Here is a 26,023-nt window from a genome sequence, read left to right as displayed (position 1 = left end):
TTTTTTTCAGGTGACGACAGAGTATAATTATTCATAGCGTGGTAACATTATATTCTTAGATCTTGGTGATGACGAAGCACATTTCAGGAATATTTTTGACGGGTGATGTCAGAACATTATCACATTCAACTATATATTATATTCAAAACACATAGGTGAATTCTAGAATTTACATATACATCACTTATCATTTAGTAGTATTTTCCAAACGAAAAAAAAACATTACCAATTTACCATCTACACATAGTGTAGGCCTATTTATCTGTTTATGCATGATGCACTCACATAGTAACAATAATTGATACAGTGCAATCACTTAGTATATATCTGTGAATTAGAAAATGTATTTTCGTATTTTTATTATATGGCGAAATAAAGTTAAAGTTTGTTTTGTTTAACGACGCCACTAGACCACGTTGATATTAATCATCGGCTATTAGATGTCAAACATTTGGTAATTACGACTCGTAGTCATCAGAGGGAAACCCGCTACATTTTCTCATTAGCAGCACTTTCCACGCACTTTCTCACAGACAGGAAAGCAAATATCACGGCCTTTTGACCATTGAGGTGCAATGGTTGGAACGAGAAAAAAAACCAATCAATTGAAAGGATCCACCGAGGTGGTTTGATCCTGCGACGTAAGCACCTCAGCCGAGCGCTCACCGACTGAATGACGTAATAAGACAGTTATTGCATTGACGTGGCACTGGTGAATATGTTTCCTTTAGCACATCGTAATTGTTTACCTAATCTCCCTGCCATTATAACTGTCTATTGGTCGACGTCCGTCTCTTTAACCCGCTATTATTCAATTACACACGGCTATCATGGCGCCCATAATGGAATAGAACACCGTGGCCAGATTCGCAGATTTTGATTCAATCACGCTTATTTGATTACCTGACCTCCATCTCTGAGCACACACAGAAATCAGAGGCGGATCTAGGAGGGGTGCAGGGGCCCGGGCCCCCCTAAATTTTGCGATAGTTATAATTTTATTATATATTAATTTTCATTTGTTTTACGATCCCCCTCCAAATCTACCCCAAAGTTCCCTTGGCATTCCACCTCATGTCACTGCCCTCCCCCCCCCCCCACCCCCACCAAATGGATTTTCTGGATCCGCCACTGGAAATATAAATTTAACGAGTGGTATACGCGTTACGTTGAAACGCGTTACATCGACACGTGAGTTTCTAATCAAATTATTTATACTATGATGGGGGTGGAGTTTTTTTAACCTATTGTTTTACATTATAAATATTTAATATGAGTAAAGATCCTTCCCATAAAGATGGCGGCCACGGTGAGTGCCGTCATAGCATATGAGTTCCGAATTAACAGCAAGCGATTCGGATCGCGTATTTGAAGGCAACCGAGAGCGAAGACTTGCCTCCCTGATCAAAGTGAGAATATATTTTCATTGATACACTTATTGACAAATGGACTGATTACATTAATAAGTAATCTTATTACGAGTGGGGTTTTTTAAAAGTTTTCACCTCGCATCATAGCTACCATCATAGTGTTGACAATTTAACCTTTTCAAGCAAAGCAGTGGCGTAAGAATGTGCCAGAAAGTTGGGGCACACACACACACACACACACACACACACACACATGCATGTATGTACGCACGCACGCACACACACACATACAGACATATACATATATATATATATATATATATATATATATATATATATATATATATATATATATATAGATAGATAGATAGATAGATAGATAGATAGATACATATATGGATAGATAGATAGATAGATAGATAGATAGATAGATGTATGTATGTATATATCTATATATATATATATATAGAGAGAGAGAGAGAGAGAGAGAGAGAGAGAGAGAGAGAGAGAGAGACAGAGACAGAGACAGAGACAGAGAGAGAGAGAGAGAGAGAGAGAGAGAGAGAGAGAGAGAGAGAGAGAGAGGATTCGTCACAAGTATTTTTTAATATGGAAAATATCAACCGAGTATATGTTAATCGGTATTTGTCGAGGCTCTGCCGAGACAAATACCGATTAACTAGACGAGGTTGATATTTTACATATTAAAAAACACGAGTAGCGAATTCTATTTATCCTATAACACTTCTAAAATAACATTAGATTATATTTTTAGTAAATTACAGTACAAAAGTCGCTGCCATCGATAATATGACGTCATCACGATTAGCACAGATTAGTCTAACGTCACGCATTTTAAACAAATCTTTGAAAACGCTACGCTCAGGTACACGGGTCTTGTTGGGTCTCACTACACAGATGTCATCTGCCATTGAAACCCATGTTAAATTGCCCAACTTCAAACGAAGATTGTCAATAGAGCGGGTTCTCGTTGGCACTAACAACATACACCATTGTGAACATACATTATATAAGCATTTATTTTCACTCCAAAACTGAGAACATTTCCGTCTCAGTTTTTTGCTAGATGACTGCATCTGGCTGTAGTACCGGTCCGAACAGGTGGTTCATTAACCGATTCACTCCGGCTGTCACTTGCGCTCTATACCCATGTCCCAAAAGGTCGATGCACAATATTACAAAATAACATGGGCAAAATACAGTCAGAAGGCTTACCATTAAACATACATATTGTTTTAATTCTTCACCATTTCCTAGAAGTGAATATGTGAACCATAACATGTGTCACAATTAGGAATCTGTGTAGTGAAACCTTGGCTTATAAGCAAATGACCCATCCACAGCGACACATTACCTAGAGACCGTGTAAATTTGCATACCATTATTAACCGGGTTAATAAAGTAAATTATTACATGGGTTTATGACATGAATATCATGGGTAAGTTATAGGAAATATATATATATATATATATATATATATATATATATATATATATATATATATATATATATATAAACCATCGCAGGATTAAGAAAAGTGTGGGGTTACATGCCCCCTTACCCAACATCCCCGCACCCACCCCCCGCTTCCTTCGCCAGCGCTAATGTTTGTATCAGTCATTAAGTCATTATCATTTTCTTCTTGATATAATTATATTTGTTCGTACGTACGAAATTATTGGAAGGTAACATCTCGATTGGGCTACTACAAACGTTAAGACGAAAACAAACACCTTGTTTATACAGATACAGATATTCTAGACCTGGAAAATATCTTTAATGTGTAATTTTCGTCATGAAAAACGAAACTTTTGCCGACGTGAAGGTGTTCGTTACCCCGCCAGAAATCCCCCGACATTTCGCCGTGTATTATTACAAGCTGATTACCTTTGCCGACGTGAAGGTGTGTAGGAGTTCGTTACCCCACCAGACATCCCCCGACAGTTCGCGGTATATTATTACAAGCTGATTACCTTTGCTGACGTGAAGGTGTGTAGGAGTTCGTTACCCCACCAGAAATCCCCCGACAGTTTGCCGTGTATTATTACAAGCTGATTACCTTTGCCAACGTGAAGATGTGTAGGAGTTCGTTACCCCACCAGACATCCCCCGACAGTTCGCGGTGTATTATTACAAGCTGATTACCTTTGCCGACGTGAAGGTGTGTAGGAGTTCGTTACCCCTCCAGAAATCCCCCGACAGTTTGCCGTGTATTATTACAAGCTGATTACCTTTGCCGACGTGAAGGTGTGTAGGAGTTCGTTACCCCACCAGAAATCCCCCGACAGTTCGCCGAACCCGTACTTGTACTCGTTCCACGTCTTGTTGAAGTTGACAGCACCATCGTACCGCCTGAATAGCAACATGTTATACTGATTTATTACCAAAAACATGATATTCACTGGTCTGACCCATGGCACTAGCTATCAAATCTACCATACCAAATCTACATATTAGTCTGATTTCTCTTCAAAACTAAATATTCACTGGTCTAACCCATGGACTAACTATCAGATCTACTGATGAAAGTGACACCAACATTCATATGCATTCGCCTGTGTGGCTGTATATCTTCAATATGGTTGCAATCAACACATTTATTCACTGGTCTGACCCATGGCACTAACTAACTATCAAATATACTGATGAAGCTGATACCAACATTCATATGCATTCGTCTGTTAGGCTGTATGTTAGTCTGGTATATCTTCAATATGGTTGCAACCAACACATTTATTCACTGGTCTGACCCATGATACTTACTAACTAGATCTGGTAGTAGAGGAAGGAAGGAAATGTTTTATTTAACGACGCATTCAACACATTTTACTTACGGTTATATGGCGACGAACATATGATTAAGGACCACACAGATATTGAGAAAGGGCTACGCTTTTCGATTAGCAGCAAGGGATCTTTTATATGCATCATCCCACAGACAGGATAGCACATATCACAGCCTTTGATATACCAGTCGTGGTGCACTGGCTGGAGCGAGAAAAAGCCCAATGGGCCCACCGACGGGGATCGATCCTAAATCAACCGCGGATCACATTTCCCCTTCCTTCTTACCTGAGGAAGATGAGCCAGCCGCCATTGTCGGTGGACATGTCACACCTGGCGAGGATCTGCCCACCGGCCGGCGAGTCGATCGAGTAGGTACTGTCCTTCGTCTGGTTCTGGTACTTCTTCAGATCCCAGCAGTTGCTCTCCGGCGCTAGCAGCACATAAATACATCGTAATGACGTAAAACGTCACGTCTGTGACATACACTCTGTAGCGCAGCACATAAATTCAGAGTGTATGTCACTCTGTATCGCAGCACATAAATTCAGAGTGTATGTCACTCTGTAGTGCAGCACATAAATTCAGAGTGTATGTCACTCTGTACTGCAGCACATAAATTCAGAGTGTATGTCACTCTGTATCGCAGCACATAAATACAGAGTGTATGTCACTCTGTACTGCAGCACATAAATTCAGAGTGTATGTCACTCTGTACTGCAGCACATAAATTCAGAGTGTATGTCACTCTGTAGTGCAGCACATAAATTCAGAGTGTATGTCACTCTGTAGTGCAGCACATAAATTCAGAGTGTATGTCACTCTGTAGCGCAGCACATAAATACAGAGTGTATGTCACTCTGTATCGCAGCACATAAATACAGAGTGTATGTCACTCTGTACTGCAGCACATAAATTCAGAGTGTATGTCACTCTGTACTGCAGCACATAAATACAGAGTGTATGTCACTCTGTATCGCAGCACATAAATACAGAGTGTATGTCACTCTGTACTGCAGCACATAAATTCAGAGTGTATGTCACTCTGTACTGCAGCACATAAATTCAGAGTGTATGTCACTCTGTATCGCAGCACATAAATACAGAGTGTATGTCACTCTGTACTGCAGCACATAAATTCAGAGTGTATGTCACTCTGTACTGCAGCACATAAATACAGAGTGTATGTCACTCTGTATCGCAGCACATAAATACAGAGTGTATGTCACTCTGTACTGCAGCACATAAATACAGAGTGTATGTCACTCTGTATCGCAGCACATAAATACAGAGTGTATGTCACTCTGTACTGCAGCACATAAATTCAGAGTGTATGTCACTCTGTAGTGCAGCACATAAATTCAGAGTGTATGTCACTCTGTATCGCAGCACATAAATACAGAGTGTATGTCACTCTGTACTGCAGCACATAAATTCAGAGTGTATGTCACTCTGTAGTGCAGCACATAAATTCAGAGTGTATGTCACTCTGTAGTGCAGCACATAAATTCAGAGTGTATGTCACTCTGTAGCGCAGCACATAAATTCAGAGTGTATGTCACTCTGTATCGCAGCACATAAATACAGAGTGTATGTCACTCTGTACTGCAGCACATAAATTCAGAGTGTATGTCACTCTGTACTGCAGCACATAAATACAGAGTGTATGTCACTCTGTATCGCAGCACATAAATACAGAGTGTATGTCACTCTGTACTGCAGCACATAAATTCAGAGTGTATGTCACTCTGTACTGCAGCACATAAATTCAGAGTGTATGTCACTCTGTATCGCAGCACATAAATACAGAGTGTATGTCACTCTGTACTGCAGCACATAAATTCAGAGTGTATGTCACTCTGTACTGCAGCACATAAATACAGAGTGTATGTCACTCTGTATCGCAGCACATAAATACAGAGTGTATGTCACTCTGTACTGCAGCACATAAATTCAGAGTGTATGTCACTCTGTACTGCAGCACATAAATTCAGAGTGTATGTCACTCTGTATCGCAGCACATAAATACAGAGTGTATGTCACTCTGTACTGCAGCACATAAATTCAGAGTGTATGTCACTCTGTACTGCAGCACATAAATACAGAGTGTATGTCACTCTGTATCGCAGCACATAAATACAGAGTGTATGTCACTCTGTACTGCAGCACATAAATTCAGAGTGTATGTCACTCTGTACTGCAGCACATAAATTCAGAGTGTATGTCACTCTGTATCGCAGCACATAAATACAGAGTGTATGTCACTCTGTACTGCAGCACATAAATTCAGAGTGTATGTCACTCTGTACTGCAGCACATAAATTCAGAGTGTATGTCACTCTGTATCGCAGCACATAAATACAGAGTGTATGTCACTCTGTATCGCAGCACATAAATACAGAGTGTATGTCACAGAGATGATGTTTTGCGTCATTTAATTCGTGACGTCATTATGATCTAACATTAAAACAAACATCCTTTTGACTGTGAAATGCTATTTTGAAAGAGTAAATGGTTTTGTCGTTCAGATATAGTTAGTGTTGAATATTATATAATGTATGTTATGTTGTAGTTGAAGTCCTCCTTTTCCCAAGATTGAGATATTATTATTGCGACAGTTATTGTTAAGTAGTCTTCACTATCTCTTGATTCTGAATTACACATACCCCTTTAATTTAAATTTCGTAATATAAAATATTCAGAAAAAGTAAAAGCTGTGTAAGATTTAAAAGTGTGGTTGGCTACAGTCTCGCCAATCACTTGAAATTCGAAACATTTTAGTTTTAGTTTTCTTTCAGGGATACACAAATTTTTAGAACTCTCAGTCCAACAGTTTTTGTTTTGTTTGTGTGTTTGTTTTGTTATGTTTTGTTGTTTTTGTGTCGTTGTTGTTTTTTGTTGTTTTTTTGCTTGGATTTTTTATTTGTATTCCACGCGCTAATAAAGCTCGTACACCTATGACTTAATTAATACGTCACTATGCTGACTCACTTTCATCACACAGCTTGCCGGTGATTTCTGGGTAGGTACAGTTGCAGCTGTAGTTGCCTTTCTGGTTGATACACGTACCGTACAGACACGGGTTGGCAGCTTGGCATTCGTCGAAATCTGGAGGGGCATACAATAAAAAGTAGAAAGTTTCTATACAGTGTCCTATGGAAACGTGATGACTAGTGCAAGCCCGTAGGAGCCATGGGGGCCTGTGCCCCCTCCTCCCGCGCTCCTCCCCCACAAGGACGTGGTTTTGTTTTGTCCTTTTCTATATATATAAAAGATATGGCTTGTGTACAGAGGCTGTGACCCCACTCCCTACAGATAATGGCTCCCACTCCAAATATCGTTACAACAGGCTGGTATTGTTATAGTATAATGCATCAAACTACCACACATTTGGAGCCAACATCACAACAATCTGTATTATATATATATATATATATATAGAGAGAGAGAGAGAGAGAGAGAGAGAGAGAGAGAGAGAGAGAGAGAGAGAGAGAGAGAGAGAGAGAGAGAGAGAGAGAGAGAGAGAGAGAGAGATTTTCACGTGATTCTGAAATATATAGAGATATTTTCGCTAACGTGAACCTGAGCACGCTAACCCAGTCCACCCCTGAAACATACACTTGGATCTATCCATTGACGTAGAAACATTTTACATCGGAGGCCACCCACATTCTAATTATGACCTGATCAAACCTGTAAAATCATTTCATTTTGTATAGCATTAAAAAGTATATATAAAAAAACAGGTTTCTTCATGAGTAGATTAACCATCTGGCACGTCTATCAAAGGCTCATGTACGCCTATCATGGATACCCCACTTTCCACTTCCCCGACAATTTGGCCAAGTCTTAAAACTGTTCATAACAGTAGATTACAGAAATAGATTTCGTGAACATAATAACTGATTATATAACTGTAATTACAGCATTTACCTTTGTCGCACAGTTCTCCAGTATATCCCGGTGGGCATGCGCAGAAGAAACTGTTGACGTCATCGAGACAGAATCCTCCGTTCTTACAAGGGTTACTTGCACATTCGTCAACATCTTTTCAAACAAAGCAACGATTAGTTCAATTATCTTGTTTTTAGGATTGTGGTTGTTGTTTTTGTTGTTGTTGTTTTTTTTCTCTGTGTGTATGTATTAATCACTTAGATTATCCAGTTTATCTTTCTATCTTTCTATAAATTAATAAATGATTGATTGTTTAAAGACACCTCAGCATAAATACAACATCGGCTCTTCGGTGCCATAAGTTCATCAAAGACCTGATGAGCAAATCATTTTTTTTTTTAAATTAAAACATATTGTAAAAAGCTGTGCAAAAATAATAAATACCATAGGTATGTAAATTAAAATTTAAAATAAAATCCAAATACTCTCAACTATTTTAACACAATTTCACAGTGGACTATTTTTCTTGTACAATTGGTTTCTTGGTTCCGTCAGATGATTACACTCCACCAAAATGTGACACACCGTTAATGCAGACTTATTACACTCCACCAAAATGTGACACACCGTTAATGCAGACTTATTACACTCCACCAAAATGTGACACACCGTTAATGCAGACTGATTACACTCCACCAAAATGTGACACACCGTTAATGCAGACTTATTACACTCCACCAAAATGTTACACACCGTTAATGCAGACTTATTACACTCCACCAAAATGTGACACACCGTTAATGCAGACTGATTACACTCCACCAAAATGTGACACACCGTTAATGCAGACTTATTACACTCCACCAAAATGTGACACACCGTTAATGCAGACTTATTACACTCCACCAAAATGTGACACACCGTTAATGCAGACTTATTACACTCCACCAAAATGTGACACACCGTTAATGCAGACTGATTACACTCCACCAAAATGTGACACACCGTTAATGCAGACTGATTACACTCCACCAAAATGTGACACACCGTTAATGCAGACTTATTACACTCCACCAAAATGTGACACACCGTTAATGCAGACTTATTACACTCCACCAAAATGTGACACACCGTTAATGCAGACTGATTACACTCCACCAAAATGTGACACACCGTTAATGCAGACTTATTACACTCCACCAAAATGTGACACACCGTTAATGCAGACTGATTATGTGACAGACCGTTAATGCAGACTGATTATGTGACACACCGTTAATGCAGACTTAATTATGTGACACACCGTTAATGCAGACTGAATTATGTGACACACCGTTAATGCAGACTGAATTATGTGACACACCGTTAATGCAGACTGATTATGTGACACACCGTTAATGCAGACTGATTATGTGACACACCGTTAATGCAGACTGATTATGTGACACACTGTGACGGTACATGCTCTTAATTTTGTTTTCGCCTGTGGCGATATTAATTGTTTTAGAGGGCCGTGTGCAGTTCCAAATTGCACTTAAGCCCAGATGGGCAACTTGTTACGTGATACCTTTGCGCGACGGTCATCGAGCTTTTCTAATACACACCCAGCCCAGGTGCGGAGGCCATGTGGCTAGTAGTTACTTAGTGGGCTCCTCTACCATCGATCTAACCATAACATCAAACTGTATAAGTGCAAATACCCAATGGGAGGTGTTAAACGCTCTCAATAGCGACCACCTCCCTATTTTAACTAGCTACAAATGTAACATTAACTACTCAGAAAATTAAATATTTAAACCTTTTAAATTCAGCAAAGCCAACTGGGATAATTTTACTAAAGATTGTAATAATATTAAATTAGACAACGAACTAACCATAGACGAAGCAACAACCAAATTAACTAATGAAATACTTCAAATCGCCGAAAAAAACATACCTAAAACTAAACAAAGTACTAAAAATAGACCAGTCAAATGGTGGACGGAAGAAATCAAAACTAAATGCGGTTATCGCAATAGAATGCGTAAAATATTTTTAAAAACAGGAAAACCAGAATATCACACTAAATATAAGATAGCAAAAAATGAAGAAGTAAGTTAATAACCAATGCTAAACAAGCCAGCTGGCAAACTTTCTGTAGCGAGATTAATAATAGAACATCTATTAGAGAAATTTGGGGTAAAGTTAAAGCCATACAAGGACACCGCGCGACCACCACAGTCCTCCAAAAAAATAAAAATGCTATCACTAATAAACAAAAGGCCAATCTTCTTAGTAAAACTTTCGGTATAAATAGCAGCAATAAAAATTTCACTAAACATTTCCTAGATAAACTGACAAAAAATAATACCTTACCAACAAATAATACGCCTACAACCAATCATGATACTAATGACAACCTAGAATTTAACAAACCATTAATGCTTAGCGAACTAAAAACAGCCCTTAAAGCCAAAAAAAGTACCGCCACAGGGCCGGACAAATTAGCTATACTCTACTCAAGCACATGCCTGATGTTGCCCTACGGGTGGTGTTATCGCTCTTTAACAGAATCTGGAGGGAGGGTAAAATGTCCACTGCATGGAAACATGCAGAGTGCTTTAGCCTCCCTAAAGCGGGTAAAGATCACTCTCTCCCGGGGAGTTATCGACCGATAACACTAACATCACACATGTGTAAAACCTTAGAAACAATAATTAATAAAAGACTCAATAACTATCTGTTAGAAAATAAACTTATCACTAATGTGCAGAGTGGATTCAGATCCCAACACTCTACAATAGATCAGATAGTAAAATTACAAAATAGTATTAATAATGCCTTCCGCAAATCAGATAAAGTACTAGCAATATTTATAGATATAGAAAAAGCATTCGATATGGTATGGCGGGAAGGCCTACTAAAAAAACTAGAAACCAAAGGTATAAAAGGAAACATGTTTAATTTATTCACAATAGATCTATTTCAGTCTGGGTAAATGGCCACTTCTCTGATAAAACTGAAATCTTCAATGGTATCCCGCAAGGTTCGGTCATCTCACCAACCTTATTTAATATTTTTATAAATGATATAACCAACGCACTTAATGCCAAAAGTCAAACTAAATCACTTAAACCACTTAACACGGCTCTCTTTGCTGATGACTGCGCCATCTGGCGAACAGGCAGGTCAATCCCGGCACTGTTTAACCAAATGCAGCAAGAGATGGACAAAATAAATAAATGGGCCTTGGACTGGGGTATTAAACTATCAGAAACTAAAACAGTCTGTATGCTTTTCAATAAAGTTACAACTCAACTAGAAAACTATCAATTAACCTCAAATAATAAAGTAATTCAGAGAGTTAAAGTATTTAAATTTCTAGGAGTCACCTTTGATTCCAAACTCACGTTTAAAGAACATATCAATGGAATAATCAATAGCTAAAAAAATACTCTTAATCTTCTAAGAGCCATCTCCGGTACTAGCTGGGGGGGCACAAACTGAAGCAATGCTCATGGTCTATAAAGCATGCATACTGTCAAGGATAGACTACGGAGCTCAGGCATACAGTTGTGCCTCACCAAAGTTACTTCAAAAACTAGATATCATTCAAAATAAAGCGTTAAGAATAATAGCTAAAGTCCCTTCCAATACCAGCGGCCAGAGTCTAGAAGTAGAATTTAACATCATGCCGCTGGAATACAGAAGGAAATTACAACATCTTAAATATCATCTTAAAATCCACTCACTTATATTAGATCACCCAGTTCAAGAACTTACCCCAGTAGCAACTAAACCAGGAAAGATAAGCAAAGGCAATAACAATTTAAATGATTCATTCGCCACTACGGCCAATAAAATAGAAATAGAAACTGGCATAGATCATACGCTGTTGGCAATGTACCACATTAACCATCCTATAGACTGCCATACGCCATATTTAATTAAAAAGGCAACCGATGCCACGCCGTTCCCACCTTTAAAAAAAATCTTATTCGAAGCCGCAGCTAATGAAAATTATCCGGAGCATGTCCATATCTATACGGATGGCTCAAAAAACCCAGATAATGATAGGGTTGGCTTCGCTGTAGCAGAAGAAAAAGTATCTAAAACCCCTAAAATTGTCAGATATTCCCGGCTGTCAGATAACCTATCAGTATACACAGCAGAACTGACAGCCATTTATGAAGCCATCAACTGGATTATATTTCAAAAATACTCTAAAAGTGTTATCTTCTCAGACAGTCTCAGCTCAATTCAATCTCTACAAAATAATAAATCTACTAGACCAGACATCCTGGCAGCAATCTATGATAAACTTAAAATAACTAACCAATTACACTTAGAAGTAACACTAGAATGGGTCCCAGCCCATGTAGGTATCATCGGCAATGAAGTAGCAGACTACGGAGCCAAAACAGCACTTTCATTCAGAACTGATATCAAGCATATACCACTAGGAATTTCAGAACTTATGTCAAAAGCAAGGAAACATTACATTAATCTTTGGCAGTCAGGCTGGGACCAAACCAAATCCGTTTGGCACTACAATATAAAACCAGTAGTTAATTCCATCAGGCCTAAACACTCTAATACCTACATAGATAACATAATTACTAAAATCCGACTAGGCAGATCAATTCAACTTAATAGCTGCTCTTTCTCTAAAAATAGAAATCCTGATTGTGTATGCGGTTCCCGGGAAGATATGAAACATTATCTCCTGGACTGCGACCAATTCGAACTCAACTCGATGCTTTCTAACTTACGGTCAAAGGTGGGTAGGTAGAGATTTCTAAACCTAAGTAGTGCTCATTTAGTGCAACAACAGGCACTTATAACCTTTCACTAGTACGCCCCTAAGAAGGAACTGCAACCAATTCGAACTTTTAATCGATGCTTTCCAACCTAGGGGCCAAAGGTGAACAGGTGAAGATAAGACCCACTATAGTGCTAATAAATTATTTATAGGGATTACTCAAAACCACCCACTTGTAAGCCCCTTCACAAGAGCTGCAACCACTATTGAACTCGGACCCGATACACTCTAGTGAAAGTGGCGAATATTCTAAAAACTAACATTGATTTTTGTATGAATATATGTATCTTGTGAATGTTAGACCCGAGCCGTGATTACCATCATAGACTAGGTAGAAATAGAAAGCTAATTAAAGGGAGAGTAAAGAGAAAGATTGGAGTTAAAATAACAAATTGCAATTGGTATTCACTTTCAGGTGAATTGGTGGCCCTTAAAAGGGCCGGTTTATATACAACACTACTGTCGCCTAATAGTGTTGCGAATGCGGAAGAAGTACTTCCGCATTCCACGAGGTCCAAAATGAACCCCATCCGGCAGGTAATCATCAGGATAGTGCTTGACTAATTTCCGCAGCCGGCGATTCACCGCATTCCGTATGGTGTTAAAATGCGCCATAGTCATGTGAGGGGACTTCTTGAATACGCCCCGCTTACATAGCTCCAGGAAGCATACCCGGTCTGCCCCATTTGCTAGAAACCGCTCTCTCAATGATACCAGCTGTAGCACCACGCTCTTCGGGTCGGTTTCAGGTGTCAAGTCGTTGCCTCCCAAATGGATTATCACTAAATCCACCTTATAGCCAAGGGCCTCTGTTAGCAAATCCTCTGGTATGCGGTCTGACCGCATACCACCCCGTCCATATAAACGGCATTCCGCATCTACTTTCAAATCGCCACCGGTTTGTTGCTCCAATCTCCTTACATAACTACTGCCAAAAATAGCAACTCGAACCATGATTAATTCATTAATGAGTCATGCGAACATAGCTATCTTTATACCCAACTGTGATTCACAGCAGGGCCGTTAATTGGAGCAAACTAATAACCAATCAGAAACCAGATAAGACGCCAATTAGGACACCATAATAACGACAGCCCATTGGCTAAGTTTGGATCCCCCCTAACCAAAATACCTTTAGAAAATGACCACACGGTTTAACCAGATAAGAATTTAATATAATATTGCTGTTTTCTATTTTCGGTTAGCCACAGTGTGCGTCACGGACACGGCCTTTACCTGTATATAATGCACTTATATATTTCTTTGCCAATAAATGGAACCCTCTTTATTTATTTTTTCACAAACTATGTATATATGTTAAAGCACTGCTTTTTTAACCAATATACTACACTATAAGGGACAACCCCCTTCAAATAAGCTAGAATAACTCCCCCTCTGGCCTTGTATTTCATTATAATCCAAGGCTAGGGGGGGGGGAGTGGTGGCTCTGAAAAGACGTTGGTTGCATTACACTCGATTAGGATGCTAGGACAATAGGAACAACCTAAACACCATAATAGGGAACACATACAAAACAACATGCTCTGCAACAGTACACAGGGTGCATTGCCTAATCATAACAATGCACCCGCACCCAGTTAATGGCCCAGCACGTACTCTAATAAGGAGCTGAACAAAAGAATATCAGCTCCGAGTACAAAAATTGCACTGCACCCAGGGAATGGCTGAACAAAAGAATATCAGCCTACCCTACCCAAACCCCAAAAAGCTGCTGGTGTGTACTTGGTGATTTGGAGATGGAGGAATAACAACGGCTGCAAGACCGACACAACGATCTGGACCCCCTGAAACGGCCGCCTATCCACCGGTGTTACCACATTGCACGAGTCTCCCCTGGGTTGTCATGCCACGACCAGAAGCGGTCAGGCCCTTTCTCAGGGCCCGATGGGAACCTAGGGAGACACCACGGCAACACCTAGGTCTAATTAACGAGTTACTCTCGATATACTAAAGTCAAAACTTATACTAGCTCTACCACCCTTTACAGTTTAGACTGACCATTAAAAATTCGCGCCAAAATTCCTTCAAATCAAAACTGCGCACCTTTTCTCTTTGGCATATTAACTGCTCCATTCAAAATTCCATAGCACCACCACCCACCCCCGCCTGCTACCGATCCCGGTCGGACTACTGGTGCTCCCTTGCACCTGCCAGTGCAGGCGGTCCCTCCTTCCCCCCCCCCCCCCCCCCCCCCCACCCCCCAACTTTCTGTTTTGGACGACAGAGCTTGCTCCGCAAGCACTTGCGCCCACGACAGGCGTGCGCTACAACAGCTTGCTCTGAATGTGCACGTTAAACCCTATGACCTGACCTGACCAGATATCGAGGAGAAACATTTGGAGGTATCCGAGGGGAACGGTCGTCGTCCACTGAACGATCTATATTAGTTCAGACGGGACTTTGGTAAATATATATTTCTGCTCTGTGTATAACCTTGATGTGATTCATGTTAATGCTGTATTATACCAATATTATTTAGACGGTGCTGCCGGTCATCTGACGCAGTAATCTGTAGGCTCACTGTCCTAAATAATTATTTAAAGCTTAGCCAGTCATCCTAGAGGACCTAGGTAAACTGTAGGTTATTGTCTTTATTGTGATAGGTACCAGTATTAATTCTGTATTACAATGTTATTGAATGAGTAGTTAGGGTTAATTAAAAATTAACCAGTTAGGAATAGTGTTGTAATTCCTTTATTAATTAAGTTCCCCTGGAAGCGTTTCTCCATTATCGCACGTGTGTGTGTTAGCGTTTCTCAATTATCACACGTGTGGGTGTTGTGTCACGGTGAAGTGATTAACATATTGTGTAAACTAGACACCTAGAGATTAACTAATTAAGTGATCAGTTCTGGGTTGATATTATTGTTGTTATTAATTAACTACTGCGGCAGTACATTTGTCAGCGTAGGTTAATACAGATTCCAAAGTGTATTGTGTTTTTGTTGTGTTTTCTAGTGAACTAAACGTGCTATAATAATATATACTTTATATAAGATCGTATCTCTGATCATACCTAGAGACGAGCCACAGCGGGTATAACTGCCTGTTACAGAGAGATCTAATAGATATACAGTTAGGAGAGATATTTGGACAATCGTGTTTTATTCAGTTACGGGTATTATAGAATCCCCGTGACACACACCGTTAATGAAGACTGAATATGTGACACACCGTTAATGAAGACTGGTTATGTGACACACCGTTAATGCAGACTGATTATGTGACACACCGTTAATGCAGACTGATTACACTCCACCAAAATGTAACACACCGTTAATGCAGACTGATTATGTGACACGCCGTTAATGCAGACTGATTATGTGACACACCGTTAATGCAGACTGATTACACTCCACCAAAATGTAACACACCGTTAATGCAGACTGATTATGTGACACACCGTTAATGCAGACTGATTATGTAACACACCGTTAATGCAGACTGATTATGTGACACACCGTTAATGCAGACTGATTATGTAACACACCGTTAATGCAGACTGATTATGTAACATACCGTTAATGCAGACTGATTATGTGACACACCGTTAATGCAGACTGATTATTTGACACACCGTTAATGCAGACTGATTACACTCCACCAAAATGTAACACACCGTTAATGCAGACTGATTATGTAACACACCGTTAATGCAGACTGATTATGTGACACACCGTTAATGCAGACTGATTATGTAACACACCGTTAATGCAGACTGATTATGTAACACACCGTTAATGCAGACTGATTATGTGACACACCGTTAATGCAGACTGATTATGTGACACACCGTTAATGAGACTGCTTATGTGACACACCGGCGTGGAGGGGGCGGGACGTAGCCCAGTGGTAAAGCGTTCGCTTAATGCGCGGTCGGTCTAGGATCGATCACCGTCGGTAGACCCATTGGGCTATTTCTCGTCCCAGCCAGTGCTCCACAACTGGTGTAACAAAGGCCGTGATATGTACTATCCTGTCTGTGGGATGGTGCATATAAAAGATCCTTTGCTGCTAATCGAAAAGAGTAGCCCGTGAAGTGGCGACAGCGGGTTTCCTTTCTCGATATCTGTGTGGTCCTTAACCATATGTCCGACGCCAAATAACCGTAAATAAAATGTGTTGAGTGCGTTGTTAAATAAAACATTTCTTTCTTTCTTTCTTTCTTTCCGACGTGGAGGATCCTTCTGCAGAATAAATAAATGAGTGTATGGCCGATGCTATCACGGCCCAAGACGATTTTATCCTCCCTGTACAGCATGTATGAGGACTGCCACGCTTCCAAGACTAGCTTACCAAAAGCTTGTTCGTAACCGCGCCGTTCCAATCATCTTCCAAGTCAAAATCCTAAGCTGCATCTGCTTTGTCATCATCCCTGATGTTAATATGGTTTGGCACCCAACAAAATACAATGTTTGTTTTGTTGAAGGGTTTTTTTATTGTTTTACTTTCGTAAACCGTCCCAATTAAGGAATGCTCCAGCTTACTATTATTTAAAGTTTGGAATAGAACAGAACTTTATATCGACCTCGGTGGTGTCGTGGATAAGCCATTGGACATAAGGCTGGTAGGCACAGGGTTCGCAGCCCGGTACCGGCTCCCACCCAGAGCGAGTTTTAACGACTCGATGGGTAGGTGTAAGACCACTACACCCTCTTCGCTGTCACTAACCACTAACAACTAACACTCTGTCCCGGATAGACAGCCCAGATAGCTGAGGTGTGCTGGAGCCTTAATTTGACAAAAGCACGAAAATTAGTTGAAATGAAAGAACTTTATTTATACTCAGGCCGTTTTGCATAATCAGACTCTGACAATAGTGAATTATATAATGTAAAGTTTGGAGGCATCAAAGTGAGTCTGCGAATGTCATACATTTGGATGAATAAAAGGAATGCATTAAGAGAAGATTACTACTGGTATGTTCTGGGCTCGCAGCCCAGTACCGTCTCCCACCCAGAGCGAGTTTTGACAACTCAATAGTAAGTGTAAGACCACTACAGCGGCTTCTCTCTCACTAACGACAACTACACCGATTTCTCTCTCACTAACAACTACTTTACTTTATTAGTGTGCCTATATCGACAAGAGGTTCAGGCACGTACTGACAACTAACCCACTGTCCTGGGCAGACAAAACAAATGGCTGAGGTGTGTGTGTCCATGATAGTGTGTTTGAACCTTAATTGGATATGGGCACAAACATAAGTTGAAATGAATGAGGGAGTGAATGAATGAATAAAAGAAAGAAGATTATTATGTATAAACTTACTGATTTCGCAGGTTGCCCCACTGAACCCGGGGTCACAGAGACAGTGGTATCTGGCGACGCCGTCGATACACACACCACCTATACCACAGGGGTGGTTCGCGCACTCGTCGATATCTGAGCAAAGGAAAAACGTAATAACATATGGTGCCAAAATCTCAATGGGCTATAAAAATGGATGAATAAAAATGAATGAATGAATGAATGAATGAATGAATGAATGAATGAATGGATGGATGGATGAATGGAATAGAATAGAATAAATGTTTAAAGGGATATTCCTGAGTTTGCTGCAATTTTTAAGATGTTATCGACTAACAGACTTTTTAACGATTATAATTACATATTAAATACATTTTTCTGCATATAATATTAAACGTGTTTCTGATCGTTCTAATATTTGTACTAGGATAAATTTCATTTTATTTCCTAAAATAATCCTGTTTGGGCTTCTTACAAATATTAAGATGACCAAAAACACATTGAATATACAGAGACTGATATTCTAAACAAGAAAATATATTTAATATGTAAGTTTAATCGTAGAAATATTTTATTAGTCGGAAACATCTTACAATGCAGCAAACTCAGGAATGTCCCTTTAACGACACTCCAGCGCGAAAAATACATTGGGTGTCAAAGAATGAATGAGTAGATGAATGAATGGATGAATGAATGAATGAATTTTTAACGACAGACCAGCACAAAAAACCAAACCAGCTAGCAAATTAAAAATAGAGTAAACATCAATTGAAACATGTATTTTATTTATTAGCACATAGTACATGTATGTATTGAAATTTTGATTAATTGTTTTCTAGGAACTTCCATGAAGCACTTCTGTTATATTGGCGTTTCTTCAATTTTATTTGTAAATAAAAAAACGGAAAACCCCAAGGTAATGGGCGAAAGGCCGAACTTTCATATTCGCCGCATGGCACTATATTGTTTCGTGTGTGTCACTAATGAAGTGTGAGTACTCACTGACGCTGCAGTTCTTGCCGGTGAATCCGTTCTCACAGACGCACGTGTAGTCGCCCTGTCCATCCTGGCACTTTCCGTACTGGCACGGGTTCGGGTCACACTCGTTGATGTCTGCTCAACAAATAACAAAATGAAAATATTCATAGAAACCTGCCAGGGCCCCGTTTTACAAAGCGATCTTAGCGCTAAGATCACCTTACGTGCATAAGGATGTTATGCACACAAGATGCTCTTAAGCGCTACGATCGTTTAAAACGGTGTTATAGCAGGCTATTGCGGTGGGGGTGGGGGGGGGGAGGTCAGGGTCAAAACCCTCCTGCTTAAAGCAAATTTTCTTTATTTGTTTAATATATTTTCCAAGGGGGCGCATGACTCGAACCCCCCCCCCTCGATATTTCACTCGCCACAGTCTAGACGCCCACCCCCCTGCACTGCATAATTTTCCTTCACACGAGCCTGAACTGAAAACAAGAAATAGTAGTAGAAAATATGATAGATATTAACAGAAAAATAAAGCATCATTAAAATGTTTTAAAAAGCAAATGAAAACATAAACAAAACATAGGAAATATCAACAGAAAATTTAAAACATAAGCAAAATGATAAATTTTAACACAAACATAACACGTCATAAGAGTAGCAACATCAACATAATCAGTGGCGGATCCAGAAAATCCATTTAGGGGGGAGCCCAATGACATGAGGCGGAATGCCAAGGGAACTTAATATACAATAAAAGTATAACTGTCGCAAAATTTAGAGGGGCAAGAGGCCCTGCCCCACCCCTAGATCCGCCTCTGATAATCACCATCATTATCAGTGTGACTATTATTCAATATACACTAAAACTACGAAATCCAGTGGAAGAAAATATTTCAATGACAGTACCTGTCTCGCAGTTATTTCCGATGTAGCCGTTGAGACAAATGCAGACGTATCGTTCGTTGAGATTCTGACAGAGGGCTTTGTTGTGACACGGTTTGGAGGCGCAGAAATCTATCAGAAGGAAGGAAGGAAATGTTTTATTTAACAACGCACTCAACACATTTTATTTACGGTTATATGGCGTCAGACATATGGTTAAGGACCACACATATATTGAGAGAGGAAACCCGCTGTCGCCACTTCATGGGCTACTCTTTTCGATTAGCAGCAAGGGATCTTTTATAAGCACAATCCCACAGACAGGGTAGTACATACCACGGCTTTTGATATACTAGTCGTGGTGTACTGGCTGGAAAAATGCTATCAGATAAAAGAAAATATGGGAAAATAAGTCAATGTGCAAAGATAATTATGAAAATTTTACATCAGTTATTACAATACATTGGGGTGGGAATGGGTAACATATGGGGTAGCTTCGATTCCATCCATAAATATATTGGCCCAATTTAATTCCAGTGTCGGATTACACGTTAGAGCTTCGTTATCGCCTTATTGGGTACCTTTTTATTAGATAACTTAGTTTAGAATACTAGGTCATACAGATTTCACATTCAGTGTCATAGCTTTTGGTGTCACAGTTGCGAAGTCATATAAAAAGTATTATTCTCCGTTTCCGTATGGGGGAGGGGGATTCGGCGGTGAGATGGGCGGTGGTAACACGAACATGTAAGCGGTCGGTCTAGGATCGATCCCCGTCAGTGGGCCCAAAGGCCGTGTCATGTGCTATCATGTCTGTCGGATGTTGCATATAAAAGATCCCTTGCCACTAATAGAAAAATGTCAGAATTACAAAGTGTTTGACGTCCGCTAGTCGATGATTAATAAATCAATGTGCTCTAATGATGCCGTTAAACACACCAAACTTTAACTTTAACCTATCCACTTCCGAACACACACACACACACACACACACACACACACACACAGAAAGAGAGAGAGAGAGAGAGAGAGAGAGAGAGAGAGAGAGAGAGAGAGAGAGAGAGAGAGAGACAGACAGACAGACAGACAGACAGGCAGGCAGGCAGACAGACAGACAGACAGGCAGACAGACAGACATACACCATGTGATAAATGCGTAACACTTAATTATGAATATTCATCAATTAATGTTTAAAATATTCTTGAGCACGTTCAATATGGTTTGGTATTTCTTCTGTTATTTTAATCACTATACTAGCGGTTATAGGAACTATTTAAACGACTGGGAAATGTACTGCTGACCAATAGTGGTTGGCGTCAGCTGTTGTTGCCTCGGGAAGAAACTCATTTGAACCGGAGACAAAAGTACTTCCGGTTATGGTAGACGCGTGCCGTTCTCAGTTTTAGAACAATTTTTCAAATGTCATATTCTGTTTGATCACACGTGGTACAACATTGGGTATTTCCTTTAGGCTGGCATTTGAATGAATGAGAGTGTATTTTAGTTAACCAAACCACAAGGCGTTTATATCCTAGTTCCAGTTAAATTACACTAAAACTAATTTCATCATGTTTACAAAATTGTATTGTATTAACACGATAGTGGTGAACTATTAAGATACACATAATACTTTTATGGGAGGGGGTCACGTCCCAGGATCCCCCATTGGATTCGCACCTACAACAATTCAAGACAGTGTCTTGGTGTGACCGTCTCACGCGCGCCACAATTTTGATAAAACATCATGTGGACTAATCCCTGCATTTGTAACAAAAGAGAATTTGAAGGCTGTATGTATACCTTAATGAACTGGCAGATGCGCGGCAAATCATAACACTTCATCTGATCAGGATCACACGTATTTAGTCATCTCGAGATAGAGTTAAACAAAATGGGATTTGAAGTTTGGTTGACGAATGTATAGGTGATATTATGCTGAGATTTTTTAAAACATAACTACTATATATGTATATATGAAGACATTACTGTTTGAAGCAAGGAGTTTAGTTTTACCAGACGTTGTTGTATTTAAATGTTAATTCCATGACGTTGAATTGTCGTCTGCCTGTAAGTTCCAGGAAAAAAGAAACACGTCACTAACAGTTAATGGTTTAATAAATTAATTCAATGACCTGATACAATTTCCCTGTGCAAATATGAGAAAATGCAGAATGCCAGTAATATTATCAAACGCCATAATAGACATCACTAGAGTACACTGGTTAAAGATTGGCTATAGTATGTCAAACATATGTAATTATGACTCGTAGTCTTCATAGGAAACCCTCTTCATTGTTCCATTAGCAGTAAGGCATGTTTTATACGCACTTTCACACAGACAGGGCGGCACGTATAATGGCATTTGATATACCAGTGGTGGTGGTGTGGGGGAGGGGGGGAGGGGTTTCAGACACATCTATTTTCAGTCCCTGCCTCTGGTTTCCCATTGACTGGGTCTCGGGCAGAAGAATAATCAACTGCCTGCTTTCAACTAAACCTACCTCCTCCAGCGAGTATGATTTTCCCGTGTAACGTCTTGTTGAGGTGGTCGAACTGGGACTGCAGGTACTTGTTCTTCTGTGCGAGAGAGGCCGCGTCTCCTATCAACACCTGCACCATGTTGTTCAACTTCTTGTTTTCCTCCGTCAGATCCTTGAGCTCCTTCAGGAGGTTCGTCGCAGACGACGAGGAGTTACTCTTCCCGAAATAGCCCAGGAGCTGCAGAAGTTGGTGATCGTGTCGCTCGAGATGTTTCAAGATGGCCGACGCCGTCCGGTTGTCCATCACTCCGGGATTCTGCAGGGCCTCGTGGGACGGGATCTGTAGAACATATCTGCAAGTTCCGTCAGGGTCACAGTGGCCCGTGAATTCGTGGATGTTGTAGTCAAAGGGTCCAGCCGCCTTGGTGTCCAGAAAGAAGAGCGGGATTAGTAATGTTCCAAGCCACATGGTTAAAGCTGTACCTCTCTGGTCAGTGCTGTACTGAAGGAACCGGCATTCAAAACGAGTGGGTCCACAGTGTGTCGAGTCGTTATCTTATCGACAGATAACACACAGTTGGTATATTGAGATACCGCCTTGTCTCATTTGTATAATATGAGTGGTTTAAAAATATCGAACTACGCCCAGACAAACTTGGTTTATAAAGAACCATAGATTATGTCAAAAACTCAATTAAAATGTTTCAATATAAATAGATTTTGAGCGGATATCAAAATTGAAATATCCGTTTAAATGTAAAATCCATTTGATCCCCTCTCTCCAACTGAATTTCAAACAAGAATCATGATTGAACCCTCAATACTAAATAGGGTCATAGTGTGTTTTTCTACGCAACTCGCAAATGGATATAAAAACGTTTGATTTGTTTAATGAGGCCACAAAGGCACACTGATTTATTAATCATCGGCTATTGGATGTGAAACATTTGGTAATTTTGACATACAGTCTTAGAGAGGAAACCCAATACATTTTTTTTCCATTAGTAGCAAGGGATCTTTTGTATGCACCATCCCACAGACAGGATAGCACATATCACGGCCTTAAAATATTCCTGTCGTGGTGCACTGGCAGTAACGAGAAATAGCCCAATGGGTCCACTGACGGGGATCGATCCCAGGCCGACCGCGTATCAGGAGAGTACTTTATCACTAGGCTACATCCGGCCCATGGATATAAAGGGATCAACTCTGAGTGTTTTAATTTTTAGTTTTTATTCATGACTTACTAAATACTTACTAGTAAATTTAAATCGTCTGAAACATTTTATTTATTAATGCTAATAGAGAAGTCTTTACACATTAAAATAGAAACAAAACATGGGTCATATTTCTACCTCCCCAACCATGACCTATGCATTTGTCAAGTCTTTATTCGAATAGATACATAGACGTCTTCTTGAGTGTCCACGTCTACAACCACAGCTAGCATACAGACGAGGAGCCAGCATCACCAACCCTCGTCATTCGCTGTGTCCATGGCTTATCATTGTTAAAGACAGAGCTGTCTGGCAGTTGACATACTAAAGGTAGCGGTACACCAAATAGTATCTTACCGGGTCAAAGTTCGAAGTGCATCCAACTTTTCATTCTACAATTAATGCTACCATTCCTGCCATTGGTGATAAATGAAGGAAATGTTTTATTTAACGACGCACTCAGCACATTTTATTTACGGTTATATGGCGTTAGACATATGGTTAAGGACCACACAGATATTGAGAGAGGAAACCCGCTGTCGCCACTTCATTGGCTACTCTTTTCGATTAACAGTAAGGGATCTTATATATGCACCATCCCACAGAGAGCCTACCACATACCACGACTTTTAATATATCAGTCGTGGTGCACTGGCTGCAACGACAAATAGCCCAATGGACCCACCTACGGGGATCGATCCCAGACCGACCGCGCATCAAGCGGGCGCTTTACCACTGGGCTACATCTCGCCCCTTGGTGATAAATGTGACAGCTGTTAATCTGGCCAATAAATTTCTGATATGATAGGATGACTATGTAGCCATCTAAATAAATGACAAATCGATCGAACACACAAAAGAAAAGAAAAATGTATATGTTAAAAAAACAAATCATAATAACATTAAAGCGGTAAACAGACTGTTGAAGAGGACCTGAAGGTTTACAAGACATTGATCATTTTAACAGACACAAACACTAGTGAGACTCACACTGAATAATTGTGAATAAAAAACAAATAATAATGTTTGCGTTTCTTTTGTTGTTCAGTGTAGATTATACCATAATTTCGAGAATTGTAATTTATCATTAACTTTGAAACACAATAGAACAGAATAGATTAGAATAGATGTTTAACAACACCCCAACACAAAAAAATACATCGGCTATTGGGTGTTAAACTATTAAAACACAAAACCGTATACCCATATCAAAATCGTATCTTTGTACAAGGCAGAGTCAAAAGGTTGTTAGGCAAATATGTTTATTAACTGCGGTCCGACACTTACTAATTTTTAACAACTCATTAAAAAAAATTATGAAATAAAGTTACTAAAACAAAAATGTTCTCGTTAATTAATTTTAAACAGATACATTTGACGAACAAGATGCAACACAAACAAGTAACGATGTTTGTGTTTGACTATTGTGTCATACTATGATATATATTTTCTTATTAGAATGGATTATTTTTCTTATTTATCATGTAAGCAGATATGTGAGTGTGTGTTGAGGTCGTGTGACACTTCAGCTGTTTCTTATCAGTCGAAAGTGACCTTAGCCAGGCTGTGTTCGGAAACATCTACTTTATAATATTCATTTGTATTTTTTATATACTAAGACGAATTATTATTATTTTTTTTTTTTTTTTTTTTTTTTTTTTTTTTTGTACTTCTGCATTGTACATGTCACGTAAACCATATTTGGCACCAACCATGTACAATTAATTATAAATTGAATCACCTAAAAAAATTTTTTATAAAAAATTAATTACTTAAAATATCTCCATAAAAGAACCCCAGATACGAGCTCTTAGCGGAAATTGCCGATCTTTAATGAGCAGGGCAATCACGAGGTCCGTGACGTCAGAGACGCGTCGCTTGATCTGAAGCCTTACACTTAAAAGCATTAGTCCGTACCACTCATAAAGAATCTAAGACTTGCACAGCTTACCAAAACAATGAGTGTTCGTTCGCAAAACGTTTTGCCGTATCAATATGAGCTGTTAGTAAATGAAGAAAGACACACATTTACTTACAACAGTGATACTGAAGAAAAAACGGATAGCGAGTCGGAGGGTGGAGAAACTGATGGTGCCAGACCAGACCGGTCGACCAATTTACAGCCCGGAGCCCGAAAGCAACCCGGAGACAAAACCAAAACTCGGATGCTAATGCCGAGGTGTATACTGTTCATATTTAGCATAAAGATACACCTCGATATGATGTATTTAAATATGTAAAAAATATAAATGTAGGACAAACATTTTTGGGTGTTTTTAAAAAGAAAATGTCGCATTTTTTATGTTCGGGCTGTACA

At 39.6% G+C, this 26,023-nt stretch overlaps 1 protein-coding gene across 1 annotated transcript in view; it reads right to left on the bottom strand.

The window, feature by feature from the left end:
* Window positions 1-22,965, bottom strand: part of LOC121389443 (slit homolog 3 protein-like) — a 33,231-nt gene extending 10,266 nt beyond the window's left edge. Inside the window, exons 1-8 of the mRNA XM_041521073.1 lie at window positions 22,511-22,965; window positions 20,033-20,140; window positions 19,145-19,255; window positions 18,164-18,277; window positions 8,110-8,223; window positions 7,168-7,284; window positions 4,465-4,609; window positions 3,624-3,744 (exon numbers count right to left, since the gene is read on the bottom strand). Of these exons, the coding sequence (XP_041377007.1) occupies window positions 3,624-3,744; window positions 4,465-4,609; window positions 7,168-7,284; window positions 8,110-8,223; window positions 18,164-18,277; window positions 19,145-19,255; window positions 20,033-20,140; window positions 22,511-22,958 (1,278 nt within the window). The 5' untranslated portion in view covers window positions 22,959-22,965. The remainder of the gene's footprint in view (window positions 1-3,623; window positions 3,745-4,464; window positions 4,610-7,167; window positions 7,285-8,109; window positions 8,224-18,163; window positions 18,278-19,144; window positions 19,256-20,032; window positions 20,141-22,510) is intronic.
* Between the last annotated feature and the right edge of the window lie 3,058 nt (window positions 22,966-26,023).

This window comes from Gigantopelta aegis, chromosome 14, assembly GCF_016097555.1.
Source record: "Gigantopelta aegis isolate Gae_Host chromosome 14, Gae_host_genome, whole genome shotgun sequence".
Taxonomy (NCBI): domain Eukaryota; kingdom Metazoa; phylum Mollusca; class Gastropoda; order Neomphalida; family Peltospiridae; genus Gigantopelta; species Gigantopelta aegis.
Note: the sequence above shows the minus strand (reverse complement) of the source record. Positions and strands in the feature narration are given on the sequence as shown.